Source organism: Tenrec ecaudatus, chromosome 4 (genome assembly GCF_050624435.1).
Source record: "Tenrec ecaudatus isolate mTenEca1 chromosome 4, mTenEca1.hap1, whole genome shotgun sequence".
Classification (NCBI taxonomy): domain Eukaryota; kingdom Metazoa; phylum Chordata; class Mammalia; order Afrosoricida; family Tenrecidae; genus Tenrec; species Tenrec ecaudatus.
The window spans coordinates 121,124,012-121,143,728 of NC_134533.1; the positions used below are offsets into that span (position 1 = coordinate 121,124,012).

Sequence of the window (19,717 nt, forward strand, 5' to 3'; positions counted from 1 at the left end):
CTGGAAAAGCACAGGCAACAGGATTTGACTTGGGACCTTCGTACGGTATCAGAATGCCCTGTTGGGCCCAATCGGGCCCCAAAGAGAGTCAGGTGAATGCAAGATCGCATTCGGGCAAGAAGTCGGGGGTGCGGTGGGGTGGGGCAGTATTGGTTCTAGAAGGTTGCGAAATGGTTGGGGACTTGGACAATTTCCTCTTCTCCTTTTGGCTCTGTCTCTCCCTATTCTGCTGAAGATTTGGACACGACTTCCCAAAGGCGGTGTCGGATGTGCAGCAGATGAAATCAGAGAACCTAGGCTGGAATCTGTCAGCCTTTAATCACTGGCTGCAGTTTGGCAGGTCGAGCCATCTGCCTCTCTGAGCCTTGATCCTCAGAATCTGAGGGTGGCGAGGATGCCGGCTTGGGCCGACTTCACAGGGCCGCTGTGAAATGAGAGCAGTTCATGTGGCACCTTGCTGGGCAAATGTAAGTCACTGTCACACCCAGAGCCACTTCCAATGTATTCAGGAGTGAGGATATACGTTATCTTCTCTAGGTTCTGGGTGAATTTGTATTAAAAACCTCATCAACTGCCATGGATTCTGCTTCTAGTAAAGGCATTTGCGACAACAGGGCGCTTATTTGGGGGCAGAAGGGGAGGGTACTTCCATTTTTCCTTCACTTAGGAGCCCTGGGGCTGTAGTGGTCGGGCCTTGGTTGCGGTCCACATGGTTGGCAGTTTGAGACCCTCAGCAGCTCCAGGGTCAGGTTCATTTTCCCCCATTGTCTCTATCAGGAAGCCCTACTGGGGTTGTGGGCTCAGAATCGAGTCAGCGGTTCAAACGCCTGTAAACCTTTCAAGTCTCAGGGGGATGGCTGTGAGTCAGCATGGACGCGATGGCAGTGAGTTTGGTGCAGTTGTGGTTATTGAAGTCAGTGGTAGTTTTTTGGTTCAAATTATGTAGAAGAGAGAATAAAGGTCATCAGTCCAGGTGCTTGGAGATGGGACGGTGGGATGGGGGAAGGGGTGTTCTTTCCGGTTTTAAGGACTAAGGGCCTTAAAGGGATATGGCTTAGGGAGCCAGCTTTGAGAGAAGGAAGTGATGGGGCAGATGGTGGTTAAGAAAAGATCTCCTCCAGGGTGGACGATGCCTTCAGGAATGGGGGTGTGAGGGGCGATGCTGGGAGAGTGTAGGGTGAGTGGGTTGGAAAGGGGGAACTGATTGCAAGGATCCACATGTGACCTCCTCCCTGGGAGGTGGACGGCAGAGAAGGGGGGGGAAGGGAGACTCTGGGTAGGGCAAGATATGACAGAATGACAATCTATGGATTGTCGAGGGATTGTGGGGGAGGGGGGAGTGGGGAGGGAGGGGGAAAAAAAAAGAGGACCTGATGCAGAGGGCTTAAGTGGAAAGCAAATGCATTGAGAGTGATTAGGGCAAAGAATGTATGGATGCGCTTTATACAATTGATGTATGTATATGTATGGACTATGATAAGAGTTGTATGAACCCCTAATAAAATGTTTAAAAAAAAAAAGAAAAGATCTCCCAACTAGTTCCCAACCCTCACCCCCAGGGCAAGAGGTGGAGTTGCCACCCCTCCCTGTTATATAATTATATAAGCACTGCTGAGCACCTTCCAGGTTCTGCGATCATGCTGGGCGTGGACTCTGCAGCCACAATCCAGGCAGATCTGGAAGATAGAGTTAAATAAATAATGGTACAAGCCAGCAAGTGTCAAAGTCTATGGGCACATAGACTTCGGGTCAGGAGGGTATAACCTGAAACCCGAGGCATGATTAGAAGCTGGCCAGGCCATGGCCAGGGAGAAGAGAGAGTAGACAGATTGCAGCAAGTGGGATCAGAGAAAAGTCAAGTTAGGTTTGGGGAGTCCCCCTACTTCTCCTCTTCATGGCAATCCTTGTTGCTCTTTTAATTCTGATTCTAACTGATTAAATATAAGGGACACCATGGCTCTTCCCTAGCTTCTGTTGGATTAGGATGGGCAGCAGGTCAGAGGAGGGCACTTTAGAGTCCAGTCTGGTCCGAGGGTCAAGGCTTTTATATCCAGCTGTGTGTCTATAAATGAGTCCTGGCATAGTGGTTATGTGTTGGGTTGAGTTCAAAACCACCAGCTGAAATGATGATGGCAACATATGTACAAATGTGCTTGATATAATCGATGTATTGATTGTTATAAGAACTGTAACCCCCCCAATAAAATGATTTATTCAAAACAAAAACAAAACCAACAGCTGTTCAGAAAGAGAGAGAGAGAGAGAGAGAGAGAGAGAGAGAGAGAGAGAGAGAGAGAGAGAGAGAGACTTGGAAACTTACAGGGGGCAGTTCCACCCTGTCCTATAGGGGAATTATGAGTTGGCATTGACTTGATGGTGGTGAGGTATTTCCCCTGTCCCCCCCCCCACCCCAAGTGTCTCTATCAGGGAGTCCTGCTGGTGTCATGGGCTAAGAATTGAGCTGTTAACCAAAAGGTCAACAGTTCAAACTCACTAGTCGCTCTGCGGGAGCAAGATGAAGCTGTGTGTTTCTGTACAGTTATCTTGAAGACCCAAAAGGGAAGTTCTACTCTGTCCTGCAGGCTCCCTAGGATTGGACTAGGTTTAACGACAGTGAGTTTGGTTGGAGTATATGTCTCCCAGGGAGCCCTGATGGCACAGTGGGTTACTTGTTGGGCTACTAACTAAAAGGCCAGAGTCTGTTCCCATAAAGATTTACAGTCTTAGAAACCTACAGAGCTGGAGGTTTTGTGTGTCGATCTACTCCATCCTACGGGGTTGCTAGGAGTCTGAATTGACTCCATGACAGGTGTTTTTTTTTTCTCAAGTTAAGGGGTTGAGGGGCATCTGCATCTGTCTGGAAAGTACCATGCATGTTGACCTCATCATGATGGTGGCCAGCCTCAAGAGCAAGGCATGTAAGTTGAAGTGAAGGGGACTGGGGTAGACCCCCTGCTTACACCCCCCACCGCAGCTTTAGTGCTATTGTAGAGGGTGGATAAGGGTCGACTTGTTTACAACTCAGAATGGGCTTGGAAAGGGGAAGCGGCACCCACACAGTTCAGTGACAATCACGGTCCTGCTGACCTTGCCTGTGGCTGTGCTTTGGTGACTTCTGGCCCCCAATCTCATGCTCTGGTGGGGCTTCCAAGACAGTGGGATGTGACTGCTGTTAGCAGCTCGCTCTGTCTTTCACAGATGAAGAACCCCAAACCCAGAGAAGCAAGGCAACTAGGCAAAAATCACACCGCAATGGGCTGAGATCCTCATTCCACAGATGAGAAAACGGAAGCTCAGAGAGATCACTTGGCCAGTTCACCTTGCTAGAAGGTAAAGCTTCCGGGTCAAAATTCAGGGTGTTTTCCAGTATGCCCGATGGTTATGAAGCACACACAAACTTGGGTTTATTGCTTATCTGGGCATGGGTGGAGTATAGATAGCAATTATCAGAAGGGATTTCCAGGGGCTCCCAAGAATTAACCATATCTGAGCATTCTTGCCGGTTCTCCAACATCCAAGTTGCAAATAGAAATTAAGTAGCTAACTCCTTCCAACTAAGCCGTCCATGCAAAGTGCCCTCAAACCTTATCTCCGGCTCCTAACTTAAGGCAGAACAGTGAAAGTTCTCTGTAAGTCTGTGCTGAAAACAACAAATGAGTGAGGTCTGTGGGTTAAAGTCAGCAGCTGTTATACTGGAGAAAGATGTGGCAATCTGTCCCCGTAAAGATTACAACCTTAACAATTCTATGGGGCACTGTCCTGTGAGAAAAAGAATCCAGTCAAAGGCAAGAGTTCCAGTGTGTTCTGACTCCACCCCATTCCCTCCGGGGATGAACTGGGGTGGCCGTATCCTCCTGCTGCTGGTCCATGGAGCCCTCTGGATGACGCACTCACTCACTGTTCTGCATGGGAGATGGTCCAGTGACTCTCCTAGCAAGTGGGCCTTCTGAGAACTTGATGGTTCTGCGGTTATGTAACTAGAGACGGATGGACAGGTGTGCTTTGACTGGCAGAAGAAAAGCAGGGGTGAGGAGAGGACAGGCATTTTTCAGGGTAGGGGTGGGGGTGGGGAGCATGCTAAGTTAGGGAACGTAGGTGTGCTGGCCAGGGGAAGTTGGCTCTGTGAACTACAAGATGCCAGAAGGACCAGGTTTAGGAATCAAGGACTGTGGTTAGTTGGCTGAGGGGCACTTTCTGGGAAACTGGAAAAAGCCCTCCATCCTAAACCATGGTGTTTGAGGCAACTGTGGCAGCAGTGTCTGCTGCGGCTGTCTCTCTCTCTCCTCTTTTCAGTCCTATCAACAAACAGGTGCCGCGTCCCAAGCACAGAAACAAACATAAAACAAAAGAGGGAGGCCTGCAGCTTGACAGGCCTTAGCTGTCCCCGAAAACCTGCCCAAAGGATTTTTGCGGAGTATTCCTCAGCAGTTTCCAGGACTGACGTTTTATCTCCTTTTGGCTCAAACATAGCCTGGATGTTCCGGTTGAATTTAGGACTGATTGAAAGTGTGTCTCTGCCCCCATGGCCCTCCCCAGCTTTGTAGCAAGCCTCCCTCCCCACCTCCCCCGCTGGGTGGAGAACTGACAGCAGTTTGGCCATCTGATCAATAGTCCCGTTTTCTGACCAAGGTGCAGTGGCTCCGTTGGGAGGGTCACAGGCGCGCCAGCGTGCTGAGAGGGAGTTTGGGAAGCAAGGAGGAATTGTGCAGTCCCTCCTGACATCCCGACCCCGCTCTGGCTGCTTCTGTGCAGTGCGTGTTTACTGTGCGTGGGTAGGTAGGGCAGTTTGGGTAGGTCCAGGGTAGTTTTTCGCTGTGCCTCTTTCCGTAAGTTTGGGTGCCCAGGGTAAATGAAACGACACGAGGTTGCCCATGGGGCGGGGGCATCTATCTGGATTCTTACTGGCCCATTGTGCGCGCGGAGGTGAAGTTCTTTCCTCCTTGGGCTCCTGCTTCTCCCTTGGAGGTGGAGTTGGGGCGGCCAGGGGGCAGGGGGAAGGTGGCGGGGTGGCGGGACAGGGGGCTGTGCAGTCGGAAGGATCGACTTGCCACGGTGGCGGACGACCCCTCGACCTGACCCTGCAGGTCGAGGAGGCACCCCCCGCTCCACCCCCCGGGAGAAAGCGCGAGCCCACCCCGACTCCTCGTTCCCGCCGCGGGGCGGGCGCACTGCGCCCCGGGGAAGGGCGCGCGCGCCGCGGCCGCTCTCTGCCTTGACTTCCCCATCCCCGCGGGGGCGGGGCCGCGCGCGCGGAAAGTGCGCGAAGGGGACGCGGCGGCGAGCCTCACACGTGACGGCGCGCGCCGGGCTCCGGGCTGCGGGCTGCGGGGCCGAGCGGCGGCGGCGGGCGCGGCGAGCAGCCGGGGGCAGCGCGGCGGCCTCGAGCCCCGGGAGCGGCGGGCGCGGCGCGCGCGGCCGGGGCCCAGCCCGCGGGCCGGCCTCGCGCTGCACATTCTCTCCTGGCGGCGGCGCCACCTGCAGCCGCGCTCGCCGGAACATGGCGACGGGGAGCAGCAGGAGGGAGCCGCGACTCCCCTTCCTATTCGCCCTGGTCGCGCTGCTGCCCTGCGGGGCTCTCTGCGCAGCGTGGCCGCCCAGAGCGCTCGGCGGCCGCCCGGCCTCGGCCCAGGAGCGGGGCTTCCTCGTGGTGCGGGGCGAGCCGCGCGAGCTGCGGCGCGGGGCGCGCGGGGATGCCGGCGGCGGGCTGAGCCCGGCGGAGGAGCCGCAGCTCCGGAAGAGACGGAGCGCAGCCCAGCAGCCGGAGCTCCTCAAGGTGTACGGCCAGGTGAGCGGCTTGGCCACGCGCCTCCCCTCTCAGCCCGCGCTTCCTCTGCCCCGCATCCATCCTCGGCGGGCGCCTCCCAGGTGCGTGCGGGCACCGCCGGGGACTTCCCGGCTTGCATTTGTTTCTTCCACCCTCCGCCGCCGGGGCACGGCCGTCAGCCCGTGAGTTACCCTGCTCTTACCTTCCTGGCGCTGGTGGCCAACGATGCCAGGTAACTCGGAGCGCAGTGCCTGCAGGCTCCCCCAGGGTGTGCGCAGACCCGCGGAGTCCCCCGACAGGTACCGGAGAGTCGGCTTAGGGGTCGACCTGGAAGAAAGCAGCTCCCTGTAGTGTGGCTTCCGCTGGCAGTGGGGAGCACCCTGCAGTTGCAGCACAATTACGGAGGACAGCAAGAGGAGGGGGATCCCTGTTCACCGGTTCCAGCCACACCAAGTGGACTAGATCTAAAGGCGTATCCACTCTCCTGGCACACAGTAAAAGCAGGAGTGTGTGTGTGTGTGTGTGTGTGTGCGCGCGCGCGCGCGCTCGCGCGCGCCTGTATCTCTCCCCCTTCCCCTCCAAGATTAGGACTTTATTCTGGACGGACGCATCCCCCATAGCACTTGGAAATCTGATGGAGAAGACAGCGAGAATTTGAGGGGCACGGGTACTTATTAACAGGTTTATTTTCATCCAGGCCATGGGTTTCTTAACTCCCAAGGAACATAAATTTCACCTTTATGGCCAGACTTAGTGCTAGGTATTGCAAACGGATTTTTATCTGTGAGCATCCGGCTTAGCAAAATTAATGTGGCTCTTTTATTGGCCCTGGGCTTGGCGTTGACTTGTGATGTAGGAAGAAAAACTAGTGGAGGAGGTAAATAAACATGCCCTTTGCTAGCTTCAAGAGAATTCCCTTTAAAGCCAAACTGGATGGCAGGACCGAGTTCTGTCTGCTTCTTCTCGGTTTTCCCGTAGGCATTTCTTCAGGAAATTTAGAGAGCCACATGTTAAAACCCGAAGCCAGGAAGGACCTTATAAGCCACCTGGTCCGCTTGTGTCATTTTGTTCATATAGAAACCAGTGCTTGCAAAGGAGACGTGATTGTCGCCGTGGTGACTGGCAGGGCTGCCTGCCTCTCAGTATTTGCCTGCAGTCTCTGACCTTTGGGGGATCAGAGAGTCACCCTGTTTCTCTACAGAGTCTAAAATATTTAAGGAAATGTGTCTGGTTCAAAGCCTGGGAGGGGGGAGGCAGTGGGTGAGAGCATTTGTCTGCATCCGCCATCAGCCCCAGGTGCACACGGCAAGAGTGTGCATGTTGGCAGGGGCTGCAGGTCTCTCTGGGGCCAGGGCCTTGTTCCCTTTTCCCCCAGATCCTCCTGTGGCCTCTCTAAAACTTCTTTTTTTTTAAATTGCTAAGAAAACAGCTGGGTCCCGGATCTCTGCAGAGACATCCTGATGCTGTCTTTCCAGTGAGCCCAGCACTGCTGGGGCCTGGACTCAACCTTCTGGGGACTAGGGATGCCAGGAGGGAGAAAGATGAGGATTTCTACTTTCCTAAAGTCTTCTAAGCCTGGGAACTCCCTGGGGCAGTTCTACTCCGTGCTGTAGGGTCGCTATGAGTCGGCATCTAACTCCATGGCAGTGAGGGTTTTTTTGAGTGTCTGTAGGTGGGAGACAGTCCTCCTGGGGCTTATCTCACACTGTTGAAGGAAAAGGAAGTTACTTCCTGGCCGCAGAAGTATGCACCAGCTGCTGTTTCTTCTGCGACTTTGCTTTATGACGGCTTTTGGGGTTTGGGGGTTAGTTAGATATGAGCTCTGCTCTCCGGGAAGAACTTTAAGAACGGGGCCTTTTCAGGTTCCACGGCCGGCTAGCTTGAGTTCGGTCCAGGGGTAGAAGATGGAGAGCTAGCAGTGGAGCTCTTCATAAGGGATTCTACCCAAGGCTGATGCTATGGGGCTGCGTTTTTCTTTTCTGTGGCTGCCCCAGTGGCCAGTGGGCTACGCATTGAGCTTCTAACCACAAGGTCAGCAGTTTGAATCCACCCGCTGCTTCAAGAAAACAAGAGTGGGGTGTCTACTTCCATAAAGATGGACAATTTATAGATCTGTCCTCAGTTCTGCTCTGCCCCATGAGTCAGGATGGACTCAATGGCAGTGAGTATTTTTTGAGTGAGCCTTCCTGAGCTTTTGTTCTGTGCTGCCCAGAGACTAATAAAAAGGGTGCTTGACTTGGCTACCTCGGGTTTGCTTAGACGTGCTTGTCCTGGCTCTGCCGTCCCACACTCGGTAACTACAGGAATCCTTGCCTTGAAGGGGCTCAGGGCGCCCCTCTTGGCTCTCCCATGAACTCACTAGATGGAATGACTGCTAGCAGGGGTGTCTGTTTGCCTGTGTTGTCCCTGGGCAACCTGCTTTGTACGCAGTCTCTGCTGGTTATACATAGCACCCCTTTGCTCACAAGACCATCCCGATGCAGGCTGGAAAGTAGGAGGACTTTCTACTTGCCGCCCTCAGCCAAGCTCTTCTCCACATCCTCTCTCCCCTTTCTCTCTGAAATCTAAACGATATTTCTTAAATCTATTGTAGCTCTACAATGAGTTTAGGGTGCAGATGGGGGGTACGAATAAGCTTTCATCTGTACTTTCAGAAAATTTAAAGAGTTTTTAGGAGGAGGCTAAGAGGCATGTAAATGTCTTGTTACCTAGACCAATACACCAGGCTCACCTCTGCTGACCTCAAGGTCAGCAGTTGGAAACCATCAGTCACTCCCTCCAGGGGAAAAAGACTATGCTTTTTGCTTGAGTTTTTATGATAGAGGAGGATCCCTGGTAGCATAGTTCAGTTACATGTTGGGCTGCTAACAGGAAGGTGGGCAGTTCAAACCCACTAGTTTCACACAGGGAGAAAGATGAGGCTTTCCTATCCCATAACGATTTAAAAGTCCTGGAAGCATAAAGGAGGTAGTTCTAGTCTGCCCGATAGGGCTGCCTGAAGTCAGAATCAACTTTTGGGCATGCTAGTGGAGGGCTTGGGGAGCTGGAGTGATGAGGCAGCCTCCATACTTTCCAGCACCTTGCCTTACACAGGTCAAGTGAGGTCAGGAGGCTGCCTGAGCAGCTAATGTGCTGGTGGGAAGCTGACGTGTCTGATCAGGGAAGCCCTAGAAATGACTTGCCGGCCAGGGCGGGTAGAAAGGAAGACTTTTCTAGGGACATCGCTGCGTCTGAGATAAGGTGCCCTGTCTTGTGTTGGTTCCTTTTCCTGTTTGTTAACTTAAAGAGTAAAATGCTATCCAAGGGTTCATAAAATTTTCATTGGTTGATTAAGCCAAAACAAAAAGTTTTATTGTGAATTAGGCAGGGGTTTATGTTTCTAACAATCAACTTTGTATTCAACAACTTAAAGTACTCGTCAAACCTCCCAGTTGCTTGCCCTGCTTACCACCTCTCTTCTCCTTTGCAGGGTGAGCATCAGTCTACCCTCTAGCTCAGGGGAAAGATGGGCTTTCTACTCCCACAAAAAGTTAAAGTCTTGAAAACCCACAGGGACAGTTCTACCCTGTGTGATAGGGTCGCTGAGTCGGCATTGACTTGGTGGCAGTGGGTTTATCTAGTTACTTTCTAGCTTGTTGCTTTACATCCCATTCCCAACCATCAGCTTTTGCTTTTTTGATATGAAAAAAACCTTTGTCTCGCTCTTCCCCATTCTAACCGTGATCTCATACAATGTTTGACTCCTGTGCAGTTGTGACCAACATCACTCAGCATATTGTCCAAGCTCATCCACGCCGTAAGGTGCTTCACAGCTTCATCGTTACTTAGTGATGCCCAGTATTCTGCCGTGTGTCTGGACCCAAGTTTATCCGTTCCTCCACTGGTGGCCGTGTAGGCCAGTTCCATCGTCTTGCTCTTAGGAACAGTACAGCTGTGATCATGTGTGCATGTATGTCTGTTGGGGCTTTGGCTCTTCTTTTACAGAATTTTATGTCAACCCAAAGACATAGAAAAGTGTAGGGGTGGTGTCCAAGCTGTCAATCAGATCACAGCCTGATGGCGCTTCCTTGTGGGCTTGGCCTTTTCATGAAGAGGGCTGGGAGAACGTCCTCCCCTGCCTTGACTTTCCTGCTTGCTGGACACCGAGAGCTGCCGGAGCCCTGTGCAGTTTCCACTGACCTGACATCCATGTGACTCTGCACTGACCGGCCGGCGATCTTCCTGTGACCTGCAGCACTGTGTGAGGTTGCTTGAGCCTGAAGCGGGACTTAGGAACTCGAGTTGGACTGGGCTGGCATCCTTTCTTGATAGCTAATGACTCCTTGACTTATAGCTCCTTCTTACACTTATAATGAGCATCGCTGTATTTGTTTTTCCAGTCAGTCCGGCCTAACACAGAGTGTATACCAAGCAGAGGGATTGCTGGGTCACACGGAATTTCTAGTCGCAGTTCGAGGCAGCGCCATATTGCTTTCTCCAGCGGTTGCGCATTTTTACAGTACCCAGTGGCTGAGTTTTACACGTGGGTCACTAGAAAGTCCTCCTTCACCTGGCAGCTCCCCTGAAACTAGTTCGGTGTCATAGCGACGCACGCCTCCGCTGATAGCTGGAGGGACAGGAAGCGTTTTGGCAAGGAACGGAGCCCAGCTCTTCCACATGCCTGCTGAGGATTCTGCCACCGAACAGCCAGTGCCCTCGCATGACATCAACTAGATTTGGTTACTTTGACCACATTGATCCTCAGATTCTCTAATGTGCGGGAGACTGATTTTTTTTGGGGGGGCAGGTTAATTTAAAGGCATGTTTGTAATTATAACTAATTAGGGTAATGAAAATAACTGGGCTTGAATATTAAGACTTTCGGCCCAAGTTCAAAGTGGTGAAATTGATTGTCTTCTCAAAAAGTCCGCAAAACGGGGATTGCATTGCATACTACATGGTGGATGGGATTTCTTCCTGATTTCATATCAGGCTACACCTCTGGGCATTGCATTTACACTTGCTTTTTCCTTTATTTAAAATGGTCTTCCCATGCTTTTGGCCTTGCCTGGAAAACCTGTTCCATTTCTCAAAACCCAGAGCCAAAGTTGTCTTGGAATGCCCAGACTTGGTGGGGAAGGGTCCTGTGGAGCCTGGTCGCAGCCCTCACTGCCCGGTGGTATAGTTACTTCTGCGACCTCCTCACCTCACGATTTGCTCCTTGAGGGCATGCATCTAGCTGCTCCTCTGTGGTCCCCTGGTGCGTGGTAGGCCCTTAATGAGCATCCGTGGCCTGACTGCACACCTGCAAGCTGAGAGGCCTGCAGGGTAGGGAGGAGACTGGAGTTATATCAAAGGTATTTATAACAAGACCCATGGTGAACCCACAACTAGGCAGTGAAAATTAATTGGCTTGGTGGTGAGGATGCAAATGGATTGTTAGTGGGTGGTAATTTTGTGTTCTCCTGGAAGTTAGAAGAACTTCTATTGTACAGAATCTTCCCTTTTGGGATGAACACACTGACTTGTGCTAACGTATTGTTTTTGGAGAAAGCCTTTGCAATGAAGAACAAAGCCTAGCGGATTTGCAGGCTTGTTTCCCTCCTAACAGCCTCTCTCTTCACAATTCCTGCATTTTGGAGGCCAGGGAGTTCAGTTTCTCCAGTTGAGCCTGAGAATGAAAATGCCATAGCACAAGGCGCTGAAACAAAGGCGCTCCTTTGGGGTAGACTACTGGTGAGCTTGAGATATCTCTTTCGTAGATTCGTGCACGATGCACTTGCTTGGGAAAGAATTAAGTGACTGATTCTGTAGTTAGGACGTTTGGTCGGTGTCATTCCACAAGACGAGAAGAGAAGGCAAAGCATTGGCTGTGTCAGGGGCTGCGTACGTGGAGAGTGGCTGGGACTGTTGACTTGGCTTCAGAAGGGAACTGACCTTGAACAACTCTTCCTGGTCCCACCTGGCCGCCTCTTGTTGGGCACAGTTCCATGCATCGTTACTGACCGCCCTTTAGTTCATTAGTAGCTTGCTTGCTCCGTTGGGTGGAGACTGGAGGTTTGCAGAGGTGGAAGTAATGAGAGGAAAGGAGACAGAGGACCAAGGAAATGGAGAATTAAGAGGGTGAAGTAAAAGCGAGGGTCGAACGGCCCCTGTGGGTTTCTGAGACTGTTACTCTTTATGGGAGTAGAAAGCTTTGTCTCTCCCGTGGAGCAGTTGGTGATTTTGAACTGTTGACCTCAGGTTTAGCAGCCCAACACATTCCCCACTGTGCCAGGAGGACTGTGAATCATCATATATAAAGTGACTGTTACTCTTTCCTAAGGCCAGGTGAAAGATTATGCATTCTCATTTTTATTTCGAGTGCTACCGAGGGCCAGGAGAGCACCCTTCCAGCTTGGAAGGGTGCTGCAGCCTAGTTATCTGAAGAGCTAGCGCTCTTGATATCAGCATGTAGGGCGGGTGAGTCTCGGGTTGACTTGTATTCTTTTCCAGAATGCCTCTCTTCATAGGCTGTGAAGTGAAATTAGTACTATGCTCAATACGTTGCTTTGACACCCACTGTCCAGGAGACGCACCGAGAACAACTCACATCCCAAAGCAAAGGTGCACGTGTGGGGCATCTTTTCGCGTCAGCTTGCGGCCTCTCCCTCTTCAGCGACGACGCCCATCCTTGTGTTGTCGTTGTTCAGTCCTGGGACAGAGAGAGATGAAGCCAACCGTTGCGCGCCCCATGTAAGGAGGGGATTGCGTCCTAACAAGCTGGAGAGGGCGTAGTCCCCAAGTAATGCATTCACCTCTGCTGTGCCTTTTTTAAGTGTCATTTTACCTTCCGAAATAACTTTGGCTTAGGCCAATATTAAAATGAGGTGGCATTCTTTGAGCGGAAGCCAGGGGATGTAGGAGGCGGCTAGCATTAATGTGCTTGGGGAAAGCCTGCTTGGGGCTGAGAAATTTTAACAGAATAATCCACTTACAGATAATTGAGAGCTGATTACCTGGAAACGGATGAGGGGGCTTCAAAAAGTCAAGAGGACGAATAGAATGGAAAGATAATGGAATGTTTCCACCACCCTTTTGAAGCCCTGCTTGTTACACTTCCCTCCACTGCGTGCTAGTGAGTTGTGCTGGGAAGTCAAGGAGAGACCATTTCGACTTGGGTGCTTGGGGATCCTGGGTGGTGCCAATGGTTAATGCATCAGTATCTAAAGGGGAGGTTGGAGGTTTGAGCCCACTGAGAGGTCGCTTGGAAGAAAGGCCTGGTGATCTTCAGCGAATCAGCCACTGAAAACGTACGGAGCTCAGTTCAGTTGGGACACACGAGGCTTTTCCAGAGTGGGAACTGACTTAACGGCACCTCGCAGAAGAAAGTGTCTCGAGAAGGGGTTTGACTGCAGGAGTGTGAACAAGGGTCCCTGTGGGTCCCGAGGGGTGCCGGCATTCACTGGCAGATGCAGACCCAGTCTAGCCACGTAGACACGGAAATCCATTCCCCTCAGTTTAGAATGAGCCGCAGTTAATTTCGACCTAATGTATTGCCTTATTGACCTGTAAACCTTGGGCCTTCGAAGAAGTGGCAGGGGCCACCTTCTCGTACCGAAGTGGCTGATGGTGCAGAGACTAGCGCAGGCGCAGGAACCCATGAGTGGGTGCTGGTCAAGCCGGCAGGGCCGGGTCCTGGGCTTCTTCCTCAGTTCGGATGAGATTGAACCGCTCCAGAGCATCAGAGGCTTACGGCCCTTGTGAGGCGTGCTCTGTGCATTTGGGGGTAGCTGTCATAAAAATGAGACTTCGTGACCTTCAATGGCCACATATACGGTGGCCGCATACACGGAGAGCAGAACAGTTCCGGTCTTCTTAAGGTTCTGAGCCATCCGCCTCGGATCACCAGTCTCTGTTTTGAGACCTACCTGCCTTTCAGCTGTCAGGTGAGTGCTCGAGGCATCAGAAAATCCTGTTATTCAGAGGGAAGTTGTTGAGTTTGAATGGTGTATTAGTCTGGGTAGTTTGAAGAAACAAATCCACAGAAACTCATGTATAAGAGACAGTTTTATATAAAGGTTAAGTGCACAACAAGAAAACATCCCAACCCAGTCCTGTCCAAGCCCACAAGTCCAACATTAACCCATATGTCTGACACCAGTCCACAAAGTCCTCCTCCATCTCACAAAACACACGCAATGAATCCGACTGCAGGAGGAAAGCCAAAATCAGTGAACATGTGAGCTTCTCAGGGCTGGCAGGGGTCTCCACACGGCTGCTCCAGCACCCAGGGCTGCATCCAGGTAGGTCCATGTGGCTTCTCCTTGGGGATGTCTTGCAGGAAGTGAACTTTGCTAGTTGAAGCAGGGAGCTGGCTAAGGCAGCTGCACTGTGGTCCAACCATCAGAAAGCAAGAGACCTGAGAACTAGAAAGGCGAGGCTCACCGAGCCATGTATCCCTCCGCCCTTCAATTAACCCCACATGTGTTTATCAGCCAGGTTGGCACAATAAACTCTAACTATCTCACATGGTAACACCCATGCCCGCATTACTGCTATCTCCACGTGCTGGAAATTGTATCTTCCTGGCCCCATGGGTTCTCTAACTCCAAGCTGGGCAATAGAATGCTCTGTGATGGTGGAAGGACTGTCCCTCCTGTATTGGAGCCACTTTGTGGCCATTCCGCACAGACAGTGTTTTCTTTGATTTAAGATAATGAATTTACATTCAAGTGTCACATTCAAGTCTTCACAGGCAGTCGGTGGGCGGCCTCCTTTACCCAGTGGTGTCAGATCTCTTCCTCACCAGGGGAGAAGCTGTGGTCCGGGGCTTGTTTGTTTTCATCACAGGAGAGGAGACAAGTTGAGCAAGAGCGGTGGGTGGTCCGGGAAAGCTGGGATCTGGTGGTTACTGACAGCTGGAGGCAGCAGCCTTGCTTTGCTAGATAACACTTCCTGGGGAAACAGGAGTTGAGTGCGCATTTTCAGGAACATCTGAGGTGCTGAAGGCTGCCAGGCCCTCGGTGCGCTCCCTCCCTTCCGACGGCCCGTGCACCAACGGCACGCTTGTGTCTGGGCTCTGCGGAGGTGGCGCACCAGTCCCTGGCCTTCTGTTTGGCAGCGAGAGCTGTGAACAGTGCTCGCACTGTGGGTCCATGCCCCCTGCCCTCTGCTTCCTGTGCCCTTGTTGACTTACCTGTCGGAGATGGGTCTGTCTTTCGCCCTTCCTGCCCTTCAGGCCAACCTGGAGACAACAGCACCGGCACACGGTGTTCATCGCCTAGCTGCCATCCTGAGCCAGCCGGCCTGCTCTTTAACTTAGCATGCCATTGATGTTGCTGCCGCTGCAGGCTTTTGGCTTGGAAAATGGGGACCCTTCACAATGATTTATCTCCAGTTCCCTGAACTAGATTAAAACCACAGCGATGGATTCTCAGAAAGGCAGCCTGATGTGATTATATCCCAAACGTGAGTGGCAGACAAGGACAATGAAAGATGCATGCCTATCAAATGCGTCTTATGCTACGCATGGGCCATTGTGCTGTTTACTTTCTTCTTCTTCTTTTTTTAAATTAACAAGGAAACTGATAATTGCGTCTGGTACTTAGAAAAGAGGCGGGTCGGTTGAGTAGAAATCCTCATCCCGCAAATGACTGCGGATTGAAAGAGGACTGCTCGGTGAAGCCAGCGTGGGTTTTGACCAGTGAGAAGGCCCTGCACTGGGATGTAAGATCCTTGTGTGTGTTGAGTGGAGTGAGCCGAGATCCTAGTGAGTGGAGAGAAAGTGTCATGGTGACGATTTTTGCTCCCAGAAAACTCTGTGGCCAGAAGGGGTGGCCCTTGGTGGAGGAGATGGTTAACACTCTCAACTACTGGCCCAAAGTTGAGGTTCAAGTCTACACAGAGGTGCCTCAGAAGAAAGGCTTGACCCCCTCTATAGAGACAACAACTGAATTAACGGTGCCGTGAGCGCAGGGCCAGGGCGGTTGGGGGGAAATGAGGAGCTTATAATGATGAATACGAGATAGAAAAAAAAAGTTCTGAAAATGGTTTCTGGTGATGATTGTACAATTCTTCTTGATGTGATTGAGCCATTGAATTATATGCCAATAAAAACGGTTAGGGGGGTGGTGGGGAGAAAGAAAGGCTTGGCCATCTAACTTCCAAAACCTAGAATTGAAAAACCTGTTGTGTACAGTTCTACTTTGATGTCCACGGGGTGGGGGGGGAGTGGGGGGCCTCCAGGATTTGGAATGGACTCTGTGGCCATGAGGTAGTGGCGGGGTGCCCTGCTGATCTGGCTGAACTTGTCCCGCCTGGCTTAAAAGCAGTCTCAGGAGAAAGGCTAGCTCAGAGACAGCCTCCAGGGATTGAGACATCCAGTGGGAGCTACCTTCTTAGAGATAAGAAGTTTTGTCTGACATAGTAAAGAATCCTGTTTGTGTATTATCTCCAGGGAGGCATGGGAGACTGGTCCTGGGGTGTGCCTGGGGGCTCCTGGGGGGAAAGGGTGGTCTTGGTCCAGTGGAGGAACATGCTGATGTGCGGGGGTAGGGTGGGGTGGGGTGGGGTGGGGACAGAGTGGAGGTGGGCAGAGTGGCCTGTGAAATGGGGAAGGGTGGGAGGAGGCATGGATACTTTGAATGTGTGCTCAATTATTTGAGTACCATGAGACTGTACTGATGACTCACCTCGTCTGCATATGTTTTGTTCCCTGAAATTTTCTCTGCATAGTAAAATAAAAAAGGGGAAAGAAACCAGTAAATTGCCATTGTTGTTTGATGAATTTGGCAAGGTGGGTGCTGCTTGTGTGGTGATGTTTAGGACTACCACACACACACACAGTCTGGACCAAGATCTTGAATGTTTAGAGGAGAAAAGTCAGAATGATGTGCAAGGTTGAGTAGAGGCAAAGAGCAAAGTAGGGAGTCGGGTTAGCAGAGAGTGCTGCGCTGGTGGTGGGCCTTCTGCCTGCTCCCCATCGCTTGGAAGGTCTCCTGTCCCTGAGCTGTGGGGTCTGATGGGCCCTACCCACTGCGCTAGCCTTGTTCACAGCTTCTCTCGCAGTGTGGTACAGGAGCCACGGATCACACTCGGAAGACTTTGGTTTCCGGGATCTAGTGTTGCCACACTGTTCCTTTGGGGGTGAAGAAAGAGCTAGCAAACTGGATCCTGGGGACTCAGAGTTGTTTCCCTCAGGTCCGTGTGTTCGGCTGTGGAGGGAGGTCTCCCACAGGCTCGTTCATTTTCCAGCTATGCCATTCCTCAGAGTTCCAACCCAGATGAGGTGTTTACATGGAACCATCTGGCGAAGCTGGCTTGTTTTGGCAAAGAGCCATCTGGTAATATTGGAAGATCATGCTTTAGGATTTTCATGCATATGAAATAGGTGTATGTACAACAATCTTATTTGACTTATACCACAGTTCTATAAGATTGGTTGCTCTCATCTTCTACAGGAGTATAAAACCTTGTGGCTCAGAAAACTGAAGTGACTGACTCCGGGCTGTGGGGATGATGGTGAATACCTGTGGTCAGCCCTTGAGTCTTGGTGGGGAGTGAAACATTGTCCAATCCATGCTTGCTACTCTCGTGATGAGTTTGAGATAGACCTGCTGCGACTGAGTTTTACTGGCTGATTTTTTGGAAACAGATCTCCAGGCCTTTCTTCCTAATCCATCTCTGATGGGTGGTGGCGGCACACGAGGCGCAGCGGTTGGAAGATGAGCGTGGAAGATGAGCCCGCCCCTGCTGAGCTCAGCCATTTTCCAATTCCAACCCCACCCTTCTGACTTCTCCCACATTCTTCTTCCATACTTGCCTCTCATCAAGTAAGAGTGTTCGTCGTGCTTTGAGACAGGGCCCCACCTCCTTTTAGCTGCAACGAACTATTCTTCTTCCCCGTGACCCCACTGCACAGAAATACACCCTAGAGAGTGCATATAATTCTACCCTTTCACTGGCTCTTAACATTCTGGTCCCCAGGGTGGCCTTTAGCTTTCTCATGTGACAGGCTCCTTCCCCGTCCTGGCCTGGCTCCACTCTCTCCCCTGGCTCTGTGCCTCTTTTCTGTGCCCAGCTCCCCACCTCTGTCTTATGGCTCCTTTCTCCACATCCCGCTGCTGGCCTAGATAGGTCTTGTCTTCAGTGAGACTGCGCTCTCTCCCATAGGAGCGTGTGTCCTGTCACACAGCCTTACTAACCGGCGGGGTCCCTTGTCTCTTCTGCTAATGTATGAGCCGAGGTCTTAGGGCCTAGGTCAGCCTGCTGTGTCCCTCACACCTGGCATAGCGCCTGCAATAGAATCCCCAAAACAAACACGGACAAACTCACTCCCATCAGGCTGATGCCGACTCATAGCAGCCCTGCAGGACAGGGTTGAACCGCGCCTGGGAGTTTCCCAGACCGTCATTTGCTATGTGAGTAGAAAGCCCCATCTTTCCCCTGCAGTGTAGTAAGTGCTCAGTGTTTATTCACTGGGCCAGGAGAGTCAGGGAAAGTGGGTGGTTCAGGACTGGGCTGAAGAGCTCTTAGAAATAGCTTAAGGCCTCATTTCTTACCTGTTGTTAGGCGCTATTGAGGTAGTGCTGACTCACCTGGAGCACCGCCTGCCTACCCGTCCTGCTTCAGCCTCACAATTGCTATGTTTGAGCCGTTGTTGTTACCCCCCCCACCCCCCCAGTGCATTTCCTTGAAGGGTCTACCTCTTCGTTGCTTCGGGACTTTCCCCACTCTCCACGCCCCTTTCCCCTGATATTTTTGCAATACAGCCCAGCGCTGTCAGACACACCTCAGACTCCTTACGTGTTAGGATTTGAATTCTTGGTTACTAGGTGTTCAGAAACCTTGTACTGTTGCTAGATTTTCCCACAACCCCCCTATTCAGTTATGGTTTGGAGTCACAACCCACAATTTTTAAGGAGCTTCCATCCACTGTACGAACCGCAATGGGCTTCAGAGACTGGTCCGTCCTGATTACATGTCCACGCTGGGAGACGTAGCCTGCATCCTCGAGTCCAGAGCCCATTCTGCTTCTAAGGAGCATTTCCGCGGCAGATTTACTTGGCCTTCTGTCAGTCTGTGGTAAACTTAATATTCTTTTTTTTTTTTTTTAACATTTTATTAGGGGCTCATACAACTCATCACAATCCACACATATACATAAATCAATTGTATAAAGCACATCCGTACATTCTTTGCCCTAATCACTCTCAAAGCATTTGCTCTCCACTTAAGCCCTCTGCATCAGGTCCTCTTTTCTTTACTAACACATTCGTTCTCATGTATCAGTGATTTTCTTCTTCATTGTTCCTCCCTTGTGTGAACATGAGGTGACTAGAAAATACATGATTTGGGTCAGGTGCACCCTTGGCCTTAAATTAGCATCTTTTTTTTTTTTTTTACCCTTTAAAGAGGTCTTGTGTAACGTGTGTGCCCTTGCAGTACGCCCTGTGCTTTCTTGACTGCTGCCTCTCTGGGTGTGGATTGTGGACCCACGTCAAATGATGTCCTTGCCAACACCAGTCTTTTCTTTATGTATCATGGTGCTGCTTCTTGTTTCAGTCGTGAGGATTTTTGTTTTCTTATGTCAAAGAACAATTCATATTGAAGGCTGTAGTCTTTGATCTTCATGAGAAAGTGCTTCCAGCCCTTTCATATCAGCAAGCTAAGTTACATCATCTGCATGCTGAAGGTTGATAATGAGCCTTCTTCCAGTCTTGTTGCCACGTTCTTCTTCGAATGGTCCAGTTTCTCAGGTCATTTGCCCAGCGTGCGGATTGAATGAGTACGGTGAGAGGATAGAACTCTGATTCACACTTGAGGGGGTTAGATAGTTTTATGACAATGCTAGACATCCTGGTAAGGGGTGCAGTCAGCCGTGCCGTCTCCTTGGGGGCAGGGCCTTCTTATCAGGAGGACCCTGGGAATTGTGCTCTCTCTCTCTCTCTCTCTCTCTCACTGACTGATTGCTGCTGGAGCCCTGCAGTGTTT

General features: G+C 51.3%; 1 protein-coding gene across 2 annotated transcripts in view; it reads left to right on the forward strand.

Moving 5' to 3' along the window:
• Window positions 1-5,473: 5,473 nt before the first annotated feature.
• The window catches only part of SORL1 (sortilin related receptor 1), a 215,236-nt gene continuing 200,992 nt past the window's right edge, over window positions 5,474-19,717 (forward strand). For both annotated transcript variants that reach the window (XM_075546728.1, XM_075546729.1), the window contains exon 1: window positions 5,474-5,785. In XM_075546728.1, coding sequence (XP_075402843.1) covers window positions 5,498-5,785 — 288 coding nt within the window. In that variant the 5' untranslated portion in view covers window positions 5,474-5,497. The remainder of the gene's footprint in view (window positions 5,786-19,717) is intronic.